General features: G+C 37.9%; 1 protein-coding gene across 1 annotated transcript; it reads left to right on the top strand.

The window, feature by feature from the left end:
- Positions 1-917: 917 nt before the first annotated feature.
- Positions 918-21,871, top strand: LOC307170159 (mycocerosic acid synthase-like polyketide synthase). The gene is made up of 7 exons (XM_079891201.1): positions 918-940; positions 1,457-1,555; positions 1,653-1,806; positions 11,281-11,441; positions 12,702-12,908; positions 15,877-16,058; positions 16,161-21,871. Exons 2-7 carry the CDS (start codon positions 1,498-1,500, stop codon positions 21,762-21,764), a joined length of 6,366 nt encoding a protein of 2,121 aa, XP_079747327.1. The 5' UTR covers positions 918-940; positions 1,457-1,497; the 3' UTR covers positions 21,765-21,871.
- The last annotated feature ends 2,039 nt before the right edge of the window (positions 21,872-23,910 follow it).

Genomic DNA, 23,910 nt, shown 5'->3' with positions numbered 1-23,910 from the left:
TCGCAGAGATTTGAGAAGCCGTCATCAGAAGGTTATAATGCTGATGATCTTAACCTCTGACTCTTCACGTCCTCATCCTCATCCTTTGGAAGTGTTTACAAGAAGAATTAGCTTTTTCAGAGCAGAAAACAGCGTCTTCTCGACATACACAACATGAACCAGCCGCAGTGTTTGAGGGTCAAAGTAGACATTGTTCACGGCAGCCAATGAAGACCATAGGTGGGCATTACGCAAATTTGGTACATTTTTGCATATGAATGTTGTGGGAATGAAAGTAACTGGAATTACTGACGACTCGTTTCTGCAGTTCAGAATCCATTATGTCTTTTTTAGCAACATTTCTAAGGTGGAAAAAGTCTGTTCTGCAAACGTTGGAAATATGATTGTCAAAGTATAGATTGCTATCAAACTAAACGCACAGGTTGTTAACGCTAGAAGATGGCCTAACAGTAAATCCATAAAAACAAAGTTACATTCACTGGTCTAATATTCTGAGTGTTTAGATCCAATAACTAATGCCTCTGTTTAGTCAGAATTGATAAGGAAAATACTGACCATTCAGTCTTTGATATCACTAATACCTTGACAAATTGAGAGGTTTCATCACATCTGGGGAAATATAAAGCTGAATTGGGTTAGGTTATATCTAAATATCAAACATGTAATAAAGAGTCTAGTCAGCTTTACCTATTCCAGTGTAAATGACAGCATCTTACATAAGAGACTGATTACAGTCAGAGGGATTTTCTTGAGAAATTATTTCATGAGCTAACAGGAAATCTCCTTCAAAAATCCTGAACAACAGGTAATGATTTCCAGTTATATTAAATATTGTACTTGTCAATACTAGTAAATCATTACATTTAACTTTATATATATTGGGTAGACTGAGCCTCATGGAAGCATTTTCAACAAGACAAGATTCAACATGAGTATCCAGGTAAGTTCATGTTTTTCCATTTCATTTGCTTTATCATTTTTCTCGTTCTCTGGGCCAAAATTGAAATGTGTATGTGTGTGTGTGTGTTATATATATATATATATATATATATATATATATATATATATATATATATATATATATATATACACACACACACATACACAAAATAAAAACTATTTAACTTAAGAAAATTATATAAATAATCTAAAAACAATAAATATAAAAACTTAAAACTAATTATTTCATATACTGTACAGTGAAATCTACTTTTAAAAAGCTTATCTTAATACTTTTATCTTATATATCTATATTTCAAATTGGTCATATTTTCTCTTCATTATACAGGACATTTCTTCTGGTTGGCTAGTAATAATTGTGCATTCAGTGTCAACCAGAGGTCCCTGGCTAAAATGATTTTATTTTTCTGCTGAAAGAAGGAAGAAAGCCTAAATATTAAATGCCATGGATGAATATTTAGTTAACTGTCTCAGTGTTTGTTTTTGCTGTCTATAGATTGTAAAATCAAATGTATTTGCACACACGGCATATGAATCATGATGGATGATGATGTAGAAATCGCTGTTGTTGGCATTGGATGCCATTTTCCTGGAGGTAATTGTTAACAATTTACAGTGTTTCATTATTTGTTCATGTTATGTTTTTGGCCCAAATTGCATTTATATATTGTATGTTTTCATCTATTTTATGGGCGAGGGACTTGAAAACTTCTGGCGAGTCCTCCTTCATGGAGAGAACTGTGCAGTTGAGATCCCAGACGACAGGTTTAATATCTCTCAGTGGTACGACCCAGATGAGAGTAAAGCAGGAAAGACACACACAGCAAAGGCAGCACTTATTGATGGGTAAGGCTTCAATTCATTTGTCCTCATTAAAATAACTTATGATGTTCACTTATGTTTGTCAAGTTCAAAGATTCAATAATACATGAGCGTGTATATATGGGTATTTATGGAATACATGGGCAGCATCTCTCTTGCCCAGGGTGTGTGTGTGTGTGTGTGTGTGTGTGTGTGTGTGTGTGTGTGTGTGTGTGTGTGTGTGTGTGCGTGTGTGTGACTGGGGCTAAAAAGTGGCCCTGGACTTTCTGGCCCATCACACAACATAAATTTGTTACAGGAGAATGCATAAAAACACCCGGTGGCTATTTTTGGTACAGCGCCTAGACAAAATCTCATGGATATGGAAGCCCTGAACCGCGTGGTGAAAAAAAAGAAAACTTATCTCGTTAATTCGAGATATTAAGTCGTTATTTCGACAAGATATCTCGTTATTTCGACATAATATCTCGTTATTTCGACACGAGTCAGTATTTCGACAAAATAGCTCATTATTCCGATATAAGTCGTTATTCCGACATATCTCGTTACTTAGACATATCTCGTTATTCGACAATATCTTGTTATTTTGACATAATATCTTGTTATTTCGAGATATTAAGTCATTATTTCGACAAAATATCTCATTATTTCAACATAATAAGTCGTTATTTCAACATAATATCTTGTTATTTCGACATAATAAGGGGACATTCGAATATGCATTACGCCACATTTAGCGTTCTTATAATGGTTTTCTATGGGAGTAAAATGCTTAACATGAAATTAAACGTGTTGCATTCATATTCTGGACTCATCTGATTTTTTGTAGTAGCCTATACTTTATTATAATTTTAGTATCATAATGATTAATAAATGCACACATAATTATCCGTGAACTTGATAAATGTTGCAGATATGTTTTAGGCTACTGTCCACAAATTGCTTTCAACTTATGTGTGCAAAATTCAGAATTCAACGAATGTGCAGCAATTTGTACAAATAGAGACATTTTTATGAATAGAATGTTTTATTTTGTATTAGTGATCATAATTTGTGCATGCAACAAAGATGTACAGGTGACACGCGTGCATTTATTGACGTCTTTTCTGAGTCGATCTCATTTGAGTGTATTCGGCAATGCTTAACGTGTAATTAAATGCGTTGAGTTTATATTCTGAGCACATCAGATTTTTTTGTACATAGTATACTTTATTAGTATGAATTTTACTGTGTTTGATCTGTTAATAACACTGTCTCTTTGCGTTAAGGTTTGTATTAATTTTGATATACCACTAGAGGGCAGAATAAGACAGGGAATTAAAGAACGCATTGTAGTTATGTTGTGTTGACCTACTGTTATGCACTTTTACAAGTTGGTGCTCCAAAATCCCAGAGGTTTATCATGGGAATTTACATTCATGATGCATTCATTCCGTTCCAGGCTAACCTTTATTGAGGTCAAATCTATGTAGCCCATCAATGCTACAGCCTATATAGCCGTAGTATCCCTGTACCATTACGATCAGCTGTTCTTCCATCTTGGCATGGAAAGGATCAAAAGCTGATTGGTTGGTTCTTGTCACATGACCCGTGGTGCGCTTCATTCTGAAAGTTTAAATGTTTTTATGTTGCTGTGGCGTAGACGCACCTGGAAAAAATGAGCGGGTTCCTTTCTGATAACGCAATCATTAACACAATCCATATAACACATCCCACACAATATGGATAATTAAATGAATCTGTCTGATTTAATTTTTCTGTTAAAGATTCAAATTTTCTATTATGTAGGCTACTGGAGTACCTAATTGTCTATTTAAACGTAGCCTATCTAACAGTTTAACTGATACACTGTACCTCGCATTAGAAATTTTATTTGGACATTGAAGTAAATTATATAAATACAATGACTTGAACACAATATAGAACATTTAAAGAAGATATTTATTGAAAGATATTTATTGATTTTTGTCTTAACTTCTTGACTGCATTTTAGCAGACTGTCCACAATAATCAAAAATGTCTCGGTTACCATGTGGCATAGGCTAAGCAGGCCTCAAACCCAAGCAAGAGCACCCTCAGCTGATACTGTAATAGGCTATATTGGCGAAACAGATTTGGCAAATGCTCCAGTGCAGAGGTGTTAAGTCCAGGTTCAGAAAGTAAAAGTCCTCCTCAGTGATTTGTTCCAAGCACCTGATTTACTAATTAGCACAGTTTTTCAGCCAGGAGGAAGAACTACTTAGTGAAATCAGCTGGCTGAGTTCATGGGTGGAATAAACATATGGCAGGACTTTTATTTTCTGACCCCTTTATTTTTAAGACCCCTGGACTTTACACCTCTGCTCCAGTGTTTGCGCTCTGGACTCAACACGTCAAATGTTTCTAATTACAACGTGTTTTTGCAGCGGTGAGCAATGTAGCCAATCACAGACATAGTTGTTGATCTCTAAAACGCAATGGCCAATCAGAGAAGTTTAAGTTAGTCAGATGCACATGCACTTTCTCACACAGTGAAGAAAAATCGCCAAGCAAAGAGGACAGACACCGACAGACAAGACAGAGCAGGTTACTTTTTTTATATGAAAAAGTCTCAGCTTTCAAATTCTGTAAATTTTATTACAAAATTCAAACAATAAAATATCATTTTGGCACTCTTGTGATGTAGGAATACTGTTTCTGGGTCGAAGCCTCTACTCGTTTATAGTGAGAATACTCTAAAGTTGTTTATGAGCACTGTTGATTCAGGTCACATATATTTAAGCTAGGCTTTTCAAAAGACATGGCGTATACATAGTCTCCAGTCTAACAGCATCCCAGACTTCAATATTTTGATCATTTAAAAAAGCTGAATAACTGTGACCATCTGAGATTTCCGTATAGAGATAAAGGTTAGGATAATAATTTTCAGGAGTAATCCAGCACACTGTGTATGTAGCCTATTAGCACCGTTTGTTGTTTCATTTTGCCATCTGATAGAGCTTTTGTTCCTGGAAACAGTGACATCAGGCTTAACAAGCGGATTGAGACATGTTTTAAAGTTAAGTATACAAAATATATTTGATGCACATTTTTAATTAGGGTAGTAAAGATGTTAATGTCAATTTTTTACATTGATTTATCACATGGACATGTGTTTCCATGCATTTTGTTGAGAAGTCCTTTCTTTTCTTTGTCTATCTATTGTATATTAATGGTTAATTATTCATGTTGCTTATGTATTATACTATTTTTTAAAATGTGTATTTATTGATATTAATCTATTAATAGCTTTTTTTCCAAGTACACGCAAGTGTATTTATTAAAATGGATCTATAATATGCAACAAACATTTCTTATGTTGTATTTGGTTTAATTTTTGTGTTTGTTTATTGTAATATAAGTTAATGATAACCATAGTACCAACATGATATAAAATAAATAAAATAAATAAAACAAATTTAAAACTTAAAGTTTGGTTCCTGGAGGCACCCTAAGTGGTTCTACACTGTGCTTCATATAGAGCAGTGGTTCTCAACTCCAGTCCTCGGGACCCGCTGCTCTGCACATTTTGTATGTCTCTCTTATCTGACACGTTCAGTACAGTTCAGTTCATGGAGTCTCTCCTAACGAGCTGATGATCTGGTTCAGGTGTGTTAAATAAGGGAGACATACAAAATGTGCAGAGCAGTGGGTCCCGAGGACTGGAGTTGAGAACTACTGATATAGAGTTCCTCTGGAAACCAGGGGTGCGTTTCCCGAACAACGACGTAACTCGGTCCTTAACTACCATAGTACGACGCATCGTTGAAGAACTCAATCAGCTAGTCACGACTGTTTCCCGAAACCATATTGTCGCAAAGTGGTTTATGACATCATGCACATGGTGGAGTAATAACTACTTTTAATGAAACAGTTTGAGATCGAATTAATTCTAGATGTTTTGATATAAATTACAGACATGGCATCTGAGGACTATTTCTCATTTTTCTCAGTTATTTAGCTTTATTTCCAGATTAAATCACAGACTCGTTCTTACATAGTAGAGCACGTTCGCACATGTGCACTCTTCAAAAACGGTGCTTTAAACCTTTTGACAAACTCAAAGACGTAAATGACATTTGTATGTATTTTAAATAAAAGACATAGATTGTACTGAATGCCATCTTGCTTATTTTGCTCAAGATAAGGATTTATTAAGTCAACATGTCATGCAAATTATTCTAACCACAGGTCGAGAGCTGTCGCTCCAACCACACAACTCTGCGATGCTGTTTGTGAATGTTCATTGGAACAATGGTTTCGGGAGAAACAGACTCGTTGAACTGCTGATAACGACGGAACTGGCGACCATAGTTGGCTAACGATGCTTTTGGGAAATGCACCCCTGAGTGGTTCCTCAGAGAACCGCCCCTTTTGAAAGGGTGCCACAGGATCTAGAGATGGTTCTGCCAGTGTGGAGTGAAGAACCCCAAAAGGTTCCTCCAGGATCCTTTTATTTTTACAGTGTAGGCAGAATTATATTTTTGTCCGGGCCTGGGCAAAAGGCTATATTTTTTCCTTATAGCCAAAAGCAAACTAACGGACTCAGTATTAAGATTAGCCTACTTCAGTCTTAATTTTTTTTAATAAACTGGTAGAACACACGCATGCACAGTAAAACAACAGCAAAAAATATGTCTCCGTCATGAACACGTTTTTAATAATTAGGCCTATTGCATTAATATTAGACTTTTTAATCAATTTCATTAATTTTGCCTAAACAAGGCAAGAATGTTTAACTCAATTGGAGTTCGACAACACGTGTCAGGACCTACTCATCGTCGTAATCATACTCTAGATCTAATATTATCACATGGAATAGATGTTGATGCCGTTGAAATTCTGCAGCAGAGCGATGACATCTCAGATCATTATCTAGTCTCCTGTAAACTTCATTTAGCCTTCAAACTTCAAAAAGTCGACTCCGTGTTATAAATATGTTAGACCAATCACTTCTGCCACTAAAGATTGCTTTATTAATAATCTTCCTGATCAGTTTCATCATCTCAGCATCCCGGATAGCTTAGAAGAACTCAATGTTGCGACAGAAACTTTTAACTTTTAACTATCTCTTTTCCAGCACGATTCCAGAAAGAGAGCTCGATTGCATACAGAGAGGCTTTAAAAGCTGCTAGATCTCCTTATTTTTCAACCCTATTAGAAGAAAATAAACCTAATCCTAGGTATTTATTTGAAACGGTGGCTAAACTAACGAAAAAGAAAGCTTCAAACACAGAAGTTTCCGAGCAGCACAGCAGTAATGATTTTATGAACTTCTTCACTCATAAGATTGATAATATCAGGGAGAAAATTATAACTATGCAACCGTCTAATACAGTATCGCATCAGGCAGAGCATTGTAGTCTCCCTGAGGAAAAATTTGATTCATTCGTTGCTATAGGAGAGGAAGAATTTACTAAACTCGTTAAATCATCTAAATCTACAACATGCATGTTAGACCCTATTCCGACTAAGCTACTGAAAGAGATGCTTCCAGAGGTCATAGATCCTCTTCTTAATATCATTAATTCATCTTTGTCTCTAGGATACGTACCAAAAAACTTTAAGCTGGCTATGATTAAACCGCTTGTTAAAAAAACGCAACTTGATCCTACAGAATTAGTCAATTACAGGCCGATCTCGAATCTACCTTTTCTGTCAAAGATACTAGAAAAGGCAGTATCTTCACAACTGTGTTCCTTTTTAGAAAGAAATGATATCTGCGAGGATTTCCAGTCAGGATTTAGACCGTACCATAGTACCGAAACAGCTCTCATTAGAGTCACACATGATCTGCTCTTATCATCCGATCGTGGTTGTGTCTCTCTATTAGTGTTACTCGATCTTAGTGCTGCATTTGATACTATTGACCACAACATTCTTTTAAATAGACTCGAAATCTATGTTGGCATTAGTGGAATTGCACTAGCATGGTTTAAATCATACTTATCTGACCGTTATCAGTTTGTAGCAGTAAATGAAGAGATGTCTCATCGATCACAAGTTCAGTATGGCGTACCACAAGGCTCAGTACTAGGACCGCTGCTGTTCACTCTGTACATACTACCCTCACACACACACACACACACACACACACACACACACACACACACACACTCTCTCTCTCTCTGTACATGCTACCCTTGGGAGATATCATTAGGAAGCATGGCATTAGTTTTCACTTTGTCGTCGGTTAGGAACCTGGGTGTGCTCTTTGATGCCAATCTTTCATTTGAAAGTCACGTGTCTAGTATCTGTAAAACTCTCTGGTCTCCCTTATTTTTACTGGGTTACCTTCCAACATGGATTTTGGATACCTGACACGCGAACTCAGGGCGCTTAATCGGCACCCACGCCTCGACTCTGAAACGTACGAGCACTGCCGCTCGCTCGGGATCACCCGGCGCCCGCGCTACGTGCACCGTTCAGTCCGAAGGATCATTAACTGTCACCAATCAACACCAACTGTGATCCCGTGCATCTGGTCAAATAACATAACACATTATAGACTTCTATAATTCAATGTTAGGCTGCATAGATTAGATCAGCCGGAACCGGGAACACTTCCCATAAATCCTGATGTACTCGTTACATCATAAGAAGAATGACGTCTACGCGAATATTAGTCCCTCTTGCGGAAGCATTTGGCGGAGGTGAAGTGGTAGGCGGAGTTTCCTTTGCAGCGCTATGTACGCAGCAGTTTGCCGCGAGTCTTCAAACTACACAAGCAGCCAGCAGGTAATATTAAGCTAATACGAAGAAGTATAAAAGCTAATACTAATAATAAAAATAAAATAAAAACATTTATCCTACCATGCTACTGTAAAAGTTGCGGCAGCATGTGAGTTATGCTTAACAATAATAAAAGTATAACTCGATTTCAGCCGCATTCTGAGTCTGACAATGTCATTCATTTTTATCCAAGGCCATAGCAAGTGTTATTAGCTTGGGGAAATACATCTAGTGAAAGGAAATTTTAAGTCCATGTCCAACTCTAAATTGTAAGGAATTTATATCTTTGATTTCATAGTAACACTTTACAATAAGGTTAATTTATTATTCATATTAATTAACATGAACTAACCATGAGTAAAACAATTGTTAGGCTACTGTAGGCCTATTAATAATACAACTGTTAATTGTTTGTTCATGTTATGTCACAGTCAGTGCATTACCTCATGTTAACAAATACAACTTTTGATTTTAATAATGTTTTAGTAAATGCTGAAATTAATATTAACTAAGATTACTAAATGCTGTAGAAGTGCAGTTCATTATTAGTTCCTGTTAACAAATTTAACTAATGAAACCTTATTGTAAAGCATTACTGATTTCATGATAGCGAACACTTTCATGAATACATACATCAAATTTATAACATCAACATAACTAAACATGAATTCCTCATAATTACCCTCTTGATTCTCACTGTTTTGTTTGGTAAAGTAAATAATATTTTGTTATATTATCATCATTTCCCTATTTTTGTTTGATGTGTTATGCATTTTAATTGTATCAACATCTTTTCATTGGTAATGAAGAGAGACTCTCTGACCTACTGCTGCTCTCCATCCAGCGAGATATTCCAATTAATTGTGAGGAAGTCATTCAAATATTTAAAAACACAACAGACAGACGGGTACTTCTTTAAATACAGGTGATTTATTTAATAAATAAATGTTAAAAAAAAATAGTGCCCTTTTTGGTCCTTCTGCCCCTGAGGAGGTCTGTGCACGCCACTGTCTCTGTTTATCCGAGGTTTACCGCAGTCCGCCAGAGCCAGGCCGTATCCAGATCTGATGAAGGACCTGCGCCTGGACACAATGACAACGCAGTGCTGAAGTGTCAACCAGTCTCTCCCCTGTGAAGGCCTCCTTCCCTTCCCTTTACCTCTCTACAGACAAAATGTTGTCGGGATAATTCCGGTTCACGTGGCTATGCAGAGCCGACAAAAAAATTTGTTTCGATTGATTTGTAAGGAAGGACTAAACGCCTGCGCACATATATTCGAATGCGCATACTTTTGGACTGAACACATAATGCGCATGTGCGCGACATCTGCGTTTTCGCAGGTTTGCGTTTTTGAGGATTGCGCAGAGATAACGGATAATCATTTGCACCTTCGAACCTATTTCTGGGAGTGCGTTCTCAAGACACCAGGCCCTGTTTTGTGCGGATGGAGCGCGTTAAGGGTTTTCCTGTTAGAACGGTGTCGTGTTAGCGGCCCCTAAGTTAATAACTAATGATCTTCGCAACGGAAGTAAATCAATAAATCAAAACTAACTTTAGCTGGACAATAATTTATTCTAGAACTGTTGTAAAGCCTAAACAATCTGTTACGGTAATTTCCTATTATCACTGTAAAGCTGCTTTGAAACAATCCATATTGTTGAAAGCGGTATATAAATGGAGACTTCACCTTAAACAAAACAGAAACGAAAACAGCACTTATTTAATCAATTAGTTAAGTAAAGTTATTTAATAATCCACACTCAAATAAAACGTTTAATGAAAGTTTTTAATCACAGAATTTTTTCTGAAAAATAATAATCAGTAACGGCGGGCTGATGGCGTTCTCTCCTGGGTCAATGCAAGATTTTTAATAGAATTTTGTTTAGACATCGCTGCTAGTTAACACATAACTGCAAAAAAATGGGATGCGTGAAAACAAACTCACAGGCATGAATTGGCTCAGGCAGGATAACTGCTGATTGCCTAACACAGATGTTAATCACCATCCAAAACCACATTTTATTTATTTTAAGATTTGAGATGGCACAGTCATGTTTGTAATTATATTAAACGCAATTAAATAACAATACTTAAATAAATTAGCCTAAATATTTCTGTAATAACTGGGTGGGCCTATTCATTTAGTGGGCCTGGCTACCCCCCAGGGCACAAAGAGCACAAAGAGCTTTGATCTACTGTATAATTGAAACACACACAGACATGAACAATCAGCACATGGAACTCAACAATTGTGACAATCAATAAAAAGCTTCATGCCGCAATGTATGCTGGGTGCCACCATAGTACATAACTCAAGAAGTTACTGCACTGGAAAAACACCTAACGAAAACTTCCAAGGTAGAACTAGTAAAAAGACTGGGCGATGTTTGGCCGTTTCGTGGCACACTGGATCACTGAATGATATATAAGTTTTGTTTGAAGCAGTTGGAATGGAATAAATATTAATAATATAAAAGATAATTGAATCAAAAAAGATTCTGTTAATCTTTACTAATGTTTTTCCCAAACCTGTATGGATTTCATGCTATTTTGCTTAATGTGGGTTTTTCCCAGCCATTGAGGTTCAATGTTGTTTGGAGCCCACTGACTTTAACATCATCTTTGTGTTCCGCTGAAGAAAATAAGTCGTAAAGGTTTGGAATTACATAACGTGAGGATGAGTGATGATGGAATTGTATCTGAACTCCAAAAGCAATAACCCCATCATTTACCCTTTATTCTTTGTAGATTTAATGAGTTTGACCACAAGTTCTTCGGCATCACTAATGCTGAAACAATCACCATGGACCCGCAGCACAAACTTTTGTTGCAGTGCACCTACAGGGCCCTAGAGGATGCTGGGATACCAATGGAAAAGGCCAGTGGAACGCGAACAGGAGTATTTTTGGGTAATATACAGTATAAGCTAAATATAAGCTAAATAAAAAGTCACTTTTGGTGTCTTTTAATCCCAATGAAAAAGTATATACACCAACTGCATGGGAAGTACCTACGGAGCAACCTCTGGTTAAGATGCGTTGCTAAATAGCACATAGATTTTCTCAGTAATTCCCGGATCACGAGAGGGATGTAAGGGCATTGTCACACCTACAGATAATTTGTTTTGTTCCGAAACGGGTACTTAATTTGTTACAATGTTGCATTTTCCTCTAGGTACGGTTCGCTTTCACAAGGCAAGCTTTCAAAGCGTACCAAAATGTGTTCATGCAAGTCACATGCGAGTCCAACTGTCCTCTTATTGGTCAACGTTTCCTCTGCGTCATCCATCAAGATGACTGACAAGTTCGCTCCATGAGATTATTGTGGCTTTATTTGTGGCTTTATTTTTAACTGTCGAGACACACGCATACAATATACTAATGTAACTGTCATTGCCGCTGTTAAATTGTATACTACATACGTATTAATACTGCAGCAATTTCAAACGTGCTCTCTCTGGATCTCCCAGCGCTGTCTAGAAGTTTACTGTGTCAAGACACTATATGAATGTTATAATGCAGCTAGAGCAGGAATCAAGGCTTCTTTGGGACAGCATTCTCGCACAGAGAAGTGCAATTACACAGCCTTTTAAGATGAACAGGTGCTCTGTTGGTTTTCAACTGTGATAACTAATGTGCTGACTCACAGAATCAGATATTACTGCTATTTATATAGCACATTTCCCGTTATGAATTATAATACCATTTGGTCCGTTGTGTCGGATTGCTTTCACACCTCAAGCGAACCACCCCAGAGTTCGTTTGCAATCGGGCCGAGACCACCTCGTTAAAGCGGTCTCGGAGCGATTGTTTTGGTGCGGATCCGAGCGCGATATGATACCAAACGAGCCTTGATACCAAACCAAGGGAGAAAATGCACCAGGTTCCGAAACAAACACTCAGGTGTGAATGCACCCTAACTTGTTTTGACCTCAATATGTGCACTTGTGTTTTAATTCCTTTATGTCACAGCACAAATAGCACATGAGGTGGCTACAAGCTAAGGGCTGGTAACATAAATGTTGCTTGTCCAAGCCCCAAACTATTGTTGCCTTGAGCAAGGTATTTAACCTCAGGTTGCACTGTAATAGGTATACAGTAAATGGCTATGAAAAAAAGCATATAGCCAGCTAACATATCTAACATGTTTTTTATTTGCTTGTTTTTCAGGCCTAATGAACAGAGACTTTGAGCTGGCCACTGTGAGGATTAATCCAAAACACATAGACCACACCAATGGCACTGGTGCCGCTATGAGCATAGCTGCCAACCGCATCTCATACATCTTCAACTTCACTGGACCCTCACTGACCATTGACTGTGCCTGTTCCTCATCCCTCGTCGCCCTTCACTTAGCTTGTCAAGCCATAAAACAAGGTAGTCCTCAAAAATATGTAAACCCTGTGTATCAACTTATCCATCTACTGCAGTGGTTCTCAACCTTTTTTGGCCCAGCGCCCCCTATCCAATATTAAAATCCCTGAACCCCCCCCCACCTGTAAACTAATGAGCGGTCAGGTACGAGTGAGAGTTAACAGATGAAATAAGTGCAAAATTGTTTTTTATTAATACAATTGAACTATACTCCACAGTGATTCATTAAAAATCATTAGATTCATTAGATTTTTGGTAAATCTATGGTGAGTGGTCCTCGGTCCCTCTAGGGGGGTTCGGGGGGCATGCCCCCCCGTAAGAAAATTTTGTGCATTTTAGTGTTAAATTCAATAAATCTGGTGCACTTTGAGAGTTCAAAATTAAAGTGCCAACCCATATTCAGTGTGCAAATTAAACAAAGAAAAAATTCAAACCTCTTTTAGTTGTGTCTATAGTACATTACACTACTATATAATAATAGTTATAATATTAATCCCATATATTGTAAAACAAATGCACTGAAAAATAAAGGACGGTCATTAAAGCGGTAATGTTTGCACTTAGGTTTTATTACGCATTTAGGAGAGTATTGCAAGATGCTGCTTACATTAACCTTACTTTCGAAAAATAAATAAATACGATCATGATTTTTCATGAAAAATTATGTTAGAATTTTAGGCCTAAAATACCTTGTATCAACTTGTTTTCATCAATGGTAATACAATTACAATTAATTTGGTTTGTCATGATTAATTTGTGTTCATAATCAGTAAAAAAAAAAAAAAAATCTTCTAACAAGATTAAACACATATGAACAATTAAATTATTATTGTATTATTAATTATTTTTATATCTTGAAACTACCCAAGCAGCGTTTCGCACTCAGATGTGATGGCCGAATGAATACATTACCAAAATGTGATTGAAGAATATATTTAAATTATCCATCAAATTGTCATTTTCCCCTTACTGTCTTGCGAGTTAACAATAATGATTGACCAGTAAATTACTCGGTGAACAAGAAAACATTTTGGCATTAGGCATTGGAATTAGTTAATGCCTAAAAATGTAAAAGTTTTACCTTATAAATGGAATATAGTTTAATTAATTTTAAAATTCGTCGCCAGAGTTAATGGGAACATGATTTATTGAAAATATTTGAAAAAATCTAAGTGTTTCTTAAGTCAATAATTTTTAATGGCTTGTCAACTTTCCATTTCTCCGCTGCGTGATTCTATCAGCGCTGGATTCTAGGCACCACCGGATTGTTGTCAGCGCGAAACACATTTTTGAGCACGTGAATGCTGATTCGTGTCAGCGCTGGATTAGTCAGTGCTTGAGCGCTGGTCTATGACTGGAAAAATAATAGTCGTTGCAAAAGTAACGATAGGCTACGTGTCGCTTTAAACTGGAAGATTTTAGAATTTTAGGCATTCTAAACTTTTGAATAAGAAATAATATCAAGTCGTCAAAATACAACTCGTCAAAACTCCGCGAATCACAACAAGCGTGAGAACTCTCACAGCAAACACGTACCCGAACTTGACTGCACATCATATTTTTGACATTATTGATAATGTTTTCAATTGTAATGCAATAGAAATGAATACAAAAAACCTGCCTAGTGCCTACCTATAACACTGACGGTGGACTTGCGGTCAGGAGTAGAGCGGGTGCGGACGAATGTTGTTGTTTTTTTTGAGCGCTGCTAACGTATTCTTTCACGCACACCATAGATGCGCGTGCACACACAATATGATATCACACTCTGCGCATATGTTTTACAACATAATTTAACAAAAACATAGTCCTAACACTTTTTAAATAGCCCACTTAAAGTGTTTAATACAACTAAATTACTAAATGCTTAAAATGAATAAAAGTAAATGAACAAAAATTTGCGTTACATATTTAAACTCGTGAACGCCCCCCATTAACACCTGAACGCCCCCCTTTCAAAATTCTTGCTTCCAACGCCCCCCGTTGTTCTCTGAACGCCCCCGTTGAGAACCACTAATTAGAGCCCTGCGCGGGACTGGTTTCTTCATCCCGCTCCCGCCCGCGCCCGCCGAATTTCTGACCATTACCGCCCGCTCCCGCAACGTATGTGTTACACTCCCGCCCGCTCCCGCAATATGTATGTCCACTCCCGCCCGCACCCGCAAAACTCTGAGAATTTATTCCCGCACAATAATAGAGATGCATTGATTTTGTGTCTTCTCACGTCCCGCAGGAAAAAACATGTATTTGTATTGCTATTATTGAAGAGATTCATGGGGTTTGTTTCGTTTCCCTGGCCGGCATGTATTCTGGACACATACAACACAGGACAATGGAGGAAATCGAGTGTATGCTGTTTTTGGATGGTTTTGTTTTTGTTTTTGCTGTTTTTATTCAGGATACTCTGTCTGGCGCGTGCAATGATGACGCAGTGAATAGTGATGATTCTCTCTGATCAGCAGTCTGCCGTATTTTCACGTCACATTTTAGTATCGCCTCAGCTCGTTCAGAACCTCGCCGGAGGTGGTACGAAAAAAAAGTACCTGGAAGCAGATACAGTTACAACTTTTACACAGTGGAAAACCAAACAAAGGCGAGGCGAGTCGAGTCGATCCGAGCCGAGGCGAGCTGGTACTGTGTAGTGGAAAAGTGTCATTATTGACATCTCCATCATGTCGCTAGGCTACCTCCCGATCCCGCAGTGTTTTTTTTAGCCGCCCATTCCCGCCCGCAGCAAAGTTCAAACCGCCCGCTCCCGCGAGATTTGCGTTGGGTCCCGCGGGACTCAATCCCAATGCAGCCCTCTACCACTAATCTACTGTATATTGTATGTGTACTAATATACAGAACTGTGCAAAATACATTAGATGTTTCATATAGGTTTTCATTTTAAATTAATCAAACTAATTATTAGCAATTAGGCTGCCCCCACCCCCCTAAGTATTGTGATTATCTGTATTCTACTCAACAGGAGACTGTGATATGGCCTTGTGTGGCGGTGTGACCTGTATATTGGAGCCAACCCTTTTTGTGACTCTCTCCAAGGCAAAAATGATCTCCTCTGATGGAACTAGTAAACCTTTCAGCAGCAAAGCAAACGGATATGGCAGAGGTGAAGGATGCGGGATCGTTCTATTAAAGACTCTGAAAAAAGTAAATAAAAAGATTGTCTCATATAAACTATGACAGCAATGTACCTAATGATAAACTACAACAACTACAACAAACACCCATATGTTGTCTGTATTTTGACAGGCTTTTGAAGACCATGATCATATTTGGGGTATCGTCAGCAAAACCGCAGTAAATCAAGATGGCCACACCGTTAGTCCAATCACCAAACCATCCATGGTACAGCAGGAGGAGCTGCTTAGAAAAATCTACTCAACAGAGACTGATCTGACTAATGTTCAGTACATTGAGGCTCATGGGACTGGGACTCCAATTGGAGATCCAATAGAGGCAGGTAGCATCTCAAAAGTCATTGCCAAAGCAAGACCTCAAAAGTCAGGGCCACTCATCATTGGTTCTGTTAAAAGCAATATTGGACACACAGAATCTGCCGCAGGTGTTGCAGGGCTCATAAAGGTTCTACTGATGATACAGCATGAAACCATTGTGCCATCATTGTTCTACTCCGTGGAAAACTCCAGCATAGACATTGAGTCTCTCAATATTAAAATCCCCACAATAGCAGAAAAATGGATCAGTGACTGCAGATCAGGGAGGTGTGCAGGAATCAATAACTTTGGCTTCGGTGGAACAAATGCACATGCAATTGTCAGACAATATGTGCAGTCAAAAAAGCCAAGAGCTCAGATGATAAGCAAATCCCATCAGTATTTTGTGGTCTCTGCAGCATCAGAAAAATCCATGAAAAATACAATTAAAGATACGGCAGAACAGATCAGCAAAGGGAAAATATCAGATCTACAGTCTTTACTGTACACATCTGCATGTAGAAGAAGCCATGTCAAACACAAATACAGGAAAGTATTTCAAACATCATCATTGGCAGACCTGAAAGAGAAACTTACTGCTGCTGTGGAGAAAAAGCTTGTACTGTCAAAGACAGACTCCAAGCTAGTTTTTGTGTTTTGTGGCAATGGTGTTACCTATCAGGGTATGTGCAAGCAACTGCTAAAACAAGAGCCAGTTTTTAGAGAGGAAATCTTGAAGATTGAAGCTCTGTTGCAAAGCTATAGAAGTTTGAATCTAAAAGAGATGCTGGAAAGGGAATCTGATGGAGGTTTGAATCTGATACAGATGCTGGAAAGTGAATCTGAGAAAAGTACAGAGCCGTCTGATCCAAAGATTGTCCAGCCTCTTCTGTTTGCTATTCAGGTTGCTGTTGTCAAACTTCTGAAACACTGGGGCATCAGTCCGAATGCTGTTTTGGGGCACTCTATTGGAGAAGTTGCTGCAGCTCATTGTTCTGGTTTGCTGTCACTTGAAGATGCAGTGAAAGTCATCCACTACCGCAGTTCTCTACAAAGCACTGTGACGGGAGGGAAGATGCTGGTAGTCAGTAATATGGCTGTTTCTGAAGTCTTGAAAATTCTTCCATCTTATTCAGGAAAGGTTTGTCTGGCTGCTTATAACAGCCCTCAGTCCTGCACCCTTTCAGGAGATGCAGATGACATTGACAGGCTGCAACAGAATTTGAGAAACTCAGCCAGTGGAAAAGATTTGTTCCTTCGCATTTTAGATGTACCTGCAGCATACCACAGTCACAAGATGGACCCCATTTTATCCAAAGTGGAACAGAGTATAGGCTCATTGCAGGCACATCATTTGGAGGCAGAATTGTTCTCAACAGTGACAGGTGTTAGTTTGTGTTCCTCAGATTTTATTACTGGTGAATATTGGGCAAAGAATATCAGAGAACCTGTTGAATTTGAACAAGCTGTAAGATCTGCAGCTAAAAACAAAAGAAGTGTGATATATGTTGAAATTGGTCCAAGAAGATCTTTGCAGAGGTACATCACTGAGACTCTGGGAAATGACTTCACTGTGATTCCCTCAGTGCAGCCTGATAAAGATCACGAGACCATGCTTACTGTTGTTTCCAAACTGTTTGAGCTTGGGGTCAAAGTAGACTGGGAAGCGTTCTACAAAGGTTTTGAGACTGAACCAGTTCCCTACCCACGATACCAGTTTGATGATGTGAAGAGAGATGTCTTCGCTTCTAACTCGCAGTTGATCAGTCCCACTGGCAACCATCCAGTAGTTACACAAATGGGTACAGACAGTTCAATGTTTAGCTGTGATTTATCCTCGGAATCAGTGGCCTTCCTGCAGCACCACAAGCACAGTGGGGTTGCCATCATTCCCGGGGCATTTTATGCAGAGTTGGGTTTGGCAACTTACATGGCATATGCAAAACCTAAGATTCCATTAAGTACTCTGCAGCTCAGCATAACATTCCAGAATCCATTCGTTTTCACCCAGAATGCCCTAGATATAAAAGTACAGCTGAATCATTCAGAACATTTGGCTGATAACACATGTAACTTCAAAATACAGTCTACTTCTGCAGTCTATGCGTTTGGCACAGTGGAAGCAAAACCAGGTAGAAGTCCTGAAGAACAGTTCATTTCATTGGACTGTATTTCCAAAAGATGCACATCCCACATGACTAATGAAGAACTATACAAACTTCTAAGTCAAGCAGGATTTGAGTATGGGTCTGTCCTCAGAAATAATGCAGATGTTTATTGTGGGGAAGAATTTAGAGAGGCTATATCTGTTGTGAAGGTCCCAAAAGAATTACTGCCTCAATTACATGACTATCACCTTCACCCTGTGGTCTTGGATTACGTTATGCAACTTGTTCTTGCAACTATAGGGGGTGTATCAACAAGACCCCAATATCCTGCTCAAATAGGAAGCCTGACTGTATTTGAACCATTGCAAGAGGAGATGGTTGTTTATCTGAGAGCAGTACATGTGGGAGAAGATGATTTCGACATTTGTGGCTGCTTAGCCAATAAACAGGGTAGGGTGTTAGTTGAACTGAGGCATGTGAAGATCAGAATGCTAGGAAGTCGTTCCCAAGTAGTCAAGGATTACTTCTTCCACAACGATTTCAGTATTATCTCTGAAGTTGCCACGTTTAAGACATCGATTAAGGCACTGGTCTTTTCTGACCATGTTGGAATTTCTAAAGCTTTGCAACAGTGCTTGGACCCAACATCTAGATATGTGTCGTCTTCAAATTGTAACAAACTGTTGGAAGATGGAGTTGAATTTTTTTTGTCAAAACTGAAAATTTCAAGTGTAAAGAAAAACTTCACAGAAATGTTGTTCATGTGGGGTGATGCAGACCTTACCTCTCTCAAATCAGAGAAGGTCTTGGACAATATGGCTGAGTGTTGTGAGATTTTCAGAAAGATTGTAGTATATCTCAAAGCACTTCATTTCCCAGGTTATATCAGAGTAATAACCTATAAGTCGTCTGAGAGCATAGTGGACCACATAAACCCTGGGTTTGTTCTGTCAGGCATGATAAGAGCATGTGCAGCTGAGTTGCCAGAACTTTCTTTTCAGCTGATTGACATGAGCTCTGCCACTTCTGAAGACATCGAAGCTTTGGTTCAGGTCCTCAGATCATACCCCAGTCACAAATATCCAGAGCTAGTAGTGAAGGAGGGCAAAATTCTCAAACCTGAAATCACCCACACACCTCTGCCAACCATGGCAATCTCTTCAAGAAACCTCCACATGTTGGATGAAGAAGTCTTCATCTTGCAAACATCTGACCCATATATAATAAAAAATGTGTCAGCGACTCAGATGGATAATTCTATGGAACTGAATCAAGGAAAAAATATTGAGCTTCATCTCAGTAAAATCTGTGTTCATTCATCAGATTACTTTCCAGTCAGCATTTCTGACCTGAATTATGGCCAGACATTGTACTGGAACAAGCACACAAATGAAAACCATAAACTCTTGGCCCTTGACTTTAGTGGCACTGTCACATCTGTGGGTAAAGATGTCAGCAAATTTAAAGTTGGTGATCATGTTGTGTCTTGTTACCCTGTGGCTGCAACCACTAAAGTAGTTCTCCCAGCAGCTGTTTGCTGCAAAGCAAAAAAGCTTTCATTCCTGAAAGATGTGCCTTGTGTCTCTTATATGGTGCTGGCTTGGGAGATCTTGCATGAGGCTTTACCCAAAGCTAAACAGCAAAGGAAACTGGGTATTTTCTCCACTGTTCCTGACTCAGCTTTGATGAATGTGTTAATTACTATTGCAAACAGATCCGGTTGGAAAGTCAGAGTGAGCACCCAGGCTGATCAGCTGTCTTGTGATTTTAGTGAGGTTGTGGGAGCTGTTCTTCTACCTCCTTATAGTGTAGAAACTGCTGAAATAGCTAGCAGTGTTAGAGGCATCAAAGACATTGTTCTTGTCTATGACAACCAGACAGAATTTCCATTCAATACTAGAACATTCCGAGGTACAAATGAGGAAGTCTGCATTCATGCCCTCCTCATGCCCCAAATAATGCAAAACGGGTCTCTGCAAATGCAAATGTCACAAATCTACCGATGGCTGAAATCCATGCATTTGGACAGAAAGTCCTTGTCTTTGGACGCAACAGTTGTTCAAAGAGTGAAATCTCAAGACACTGATCTTCTGTCTGTAAAAGAATCTGAGTCATACTTCAGATGCCAGATCATACCCATTATCATCCTGAACAATGAAGACAAGAACCAGCTGTCTGACATTCCAGTGATGCCCAAACACAGTCTATTCCAGAAAAATGCTGTCTATATTGTCACAGGTGGTCTAACTGGGTTAGGCTTTGAGACTGTAAAGTTCATTGCTCAGAAAGGAGGAGGGAACATTGTCCTTCTGTCTAGGAGTAATCCAAACCCTCAGATGCAACAAGAGATAAGTCAGGTCAGTAGCGATTGGGGTTCTGTCATTAAGTCTCTGCCATGTGATGTTTCTGTATCTGAACAAGTGGACCAGACAATTGTAAACATTGGAAAACTATTTCCATCCAGTCCCATCAAAGGGGTGTTTCACAGTGCGGTTGTCCTGCATGATGGGCTTATTGAACGTCTTGACAAATCTCTATATGAGAAAGTCATGAGGCCAAAAGTAAACGGAGTGATTAACCTTCACCGTGCTACCATACAGTGCAATCTGGATTATTTTGTGTGCTATTCCTCCATTGCTGCCTTCATTGGGAATGCCTCACAAACCAATTATGCTGCGGCTAATACATTCATGGACACTTTCTGTCAGTATCGCAGAAACATTGGGCTTTCTGGACAGTCCATTAATTGGGGGGCTTTGAATCTTGGTCTTTTGTTGAACAAAGTCCATGTCCAAAGATTTCTGGAGGCAAGGGGAATCATGCTTTTGGAGATTCCAGAAATCCATGAAAGTCTTGAGCAGTGCCTCTTGATCAACAAACCTCAACAGGTTGTATGCAGATTCAATTTAAAAAACAACTGGAATAACATTCTCAGTCAGAACAAAACACTGAATGTACGCTTGTTCAAAATAGCACAGGAAGCGATTAGTAAAGCTGGAGTGAATTTATCTACACCTGAACAAGCCAAGAAATCATCCTCACCACGTGATCATCTGAGGTTCATGATTAGCGAAACGACTGGTGTTGAGATGGATGAGCTGAATGATGATGTTCATCTTTTCAATTTAGGCATTGACTCAATGTTAGCCATGACTCTGCAGAATCTTATCTTCAATGATAGAGGTGTGAATGTCCCTCTAGTGACTCTGCTGGATCCAAATAGCACACTGGAAACTCTCACTAAAATCCTTGAGGAGAAATGTGTAGACGGACATCAGAGTGAAGAAGAGAGCAATTCCACATACTTATGATTTGTAATTTGTATTTCCTCAAAGCAGTCTTGTTGTAGCCTCAAAACAAGGACTTTCTTGCAAAAACATGACATTTTGATGTGAAATTGGTGTATAGTTAGTAATATAGTACTTCGTTAAAAAATGCAATTAAATCAAAGTCATTATATTGGCAGATATTCCAGTATGACTAAATTTCTCTAAAGTCCAGTGAAATATTGACTAAAGAGGTTCTCTATCTCTATCTAGCTAACTACTCTGTGTTAACACCACATATCATTAACATAGAACATTGAGGTTCTGCAGACTGTGGACTTTACATTGTTTAAATTTAGGTTTGAACCCTTTCAGCATTCAACATTCAGCACTTCACTTCAGTTTGTAAATTGCTTTTTGTATCCATTTTAATGTATTTGTAACCAAAGCTGTATGAGGGGCACATACTGACATGCTGATGATGATTATTTTGTTTTATTTTTATTATTATTATTATTATTTCATCTAGCTAAAGAGATCATGACAAACCTATTTTTAAGTTTGGTCAGAGGTAATTGCAAATATGAAAAAAAAAAAAAAAAAAAAAAAAAAAAATATATATATATATATATATATATATATATATATATATATATATATATATAAAATGTAATTAATTAATCGATTCAAACAATAGTATTAGTAAAATTATGTATGCTGAATGAGGTTTAAAATGCTGTGTACAATGACAATTGTAAAGATGTGTTTGTGGATTATTTAGTGCTAGTCATTTATGCATAGATTGAGACTTTCTGTAGTAAATACTAGTATCATGATATTTAACAAAGCAAATGTTGAATCAGTAGCGCAAAATGAGATTTCGATATGATACGAGCATTTATCAATAAAACTACAATGAAAGGAGTAACTGAGTAATAAACAATAAAGAACTGTTGTGATTGGGAATTGGATGTGACTGTAATAGTATATGATATGTGGGTATATATGCCGCAACCTTGTTTTCCCAATGCAAATATCTGAGAAATAAAGAAATGTAATGTAGAAAGTCTTCTCTTTTTATTTGCATTTACATTATATTCATGATTTTTATTTATTACACAGCTCTCTGTATACCTAATTCTGGTGCCCATTCTTTGTACTTAGTTATCTGGATTTTACTGTTGACAATTTGACATGATACAGGATTGTTAGGTTCTTTGAAGCTCATCCTGGCGTTGCTGTCATAGCAACAGTTCCATAGGAAATCAAACCTGCTTGGGAGAGCAGCTTATTTCATGTAAACAGGATCAGATTGCATCTTTTTAAGTGGAGGTAATACTTAAAGGCCTGGTTTCACAAACAGGTCCTACAGTATATTTAGCCAGGATTAGGCCTTAGTTCAATTAGGACATTTAAGTAGCTTTTATAAACGTGCCTTAGAAAAAACATTACTGGTGTGCATCTCGAGACAAAACATATTTTGAGATTTGTCAGTGGAAGTTGCTTTCAGTTAAAACAGCTAAAACATGCATTTTAGTTTGAGACTTGCTAGTCTGTAAAACCAGGAGAAAGTCTTTCCCAGCCGCTGCTACTTTCTTACAAGAGTACCCCATTGTACCCATTTTTATTTAAAATAATAATAATAATAATAATAATTTAAAAATTAATTTGAAAATGATTAATGTTTGTAGTCTATCATTATAATATAAAAGCTTATTTCTGCCACTGAATAAAACAATTTAAAAGATATTTGTAACTTTTTTTTCCCTCAGAATTGTGTTTATACTACGCAATTGCGAGAAAAAGTCATAATTGTGCAATAAAAAGTCGCAATTACCGATTTTTTACTGTTCTATTCAGTGGCAGAAACAAGTTTCCATATAATATAGACAGACAGTTTTTCTCACTGAGAGATTTATTCATAAGGTAATAATTATCTAATAATTTTCTTACACATATGATGTACAGTTAGTCTGAGCTGTGCATTAATTTCAACAGCTATTATGGGATTGGCTTGATGCAGCGAAGGAGATTTTAAATTGTGTCTGCTGTGCCATTAGAAACGTGTTCTTGACCCTTAAAGGCAGGGTAGGTAGGTTTTTTCTAAAAAAACTTTTTCCCAAATTTGTTTAAACTGTCTTTATATACCAATACATAATTAAAATGTAAGTACTCTGAAAAAGAGAGTATA

This window comes from Squalius cephalus, assembly GCF_949319135.1.
Source record: "Squalius cephalus genome assembly, chromosome: 13".
Classification (NCBI taxonomy): Eukaryota; Metazoa; Chordata; class Actinopteri; order Cypriniformes; family Leuciscidae; genus Squalius; species Squalius cephalus.
This window is presented reverse-complemented; position numbering and strand designations above follow the sequence as displayed.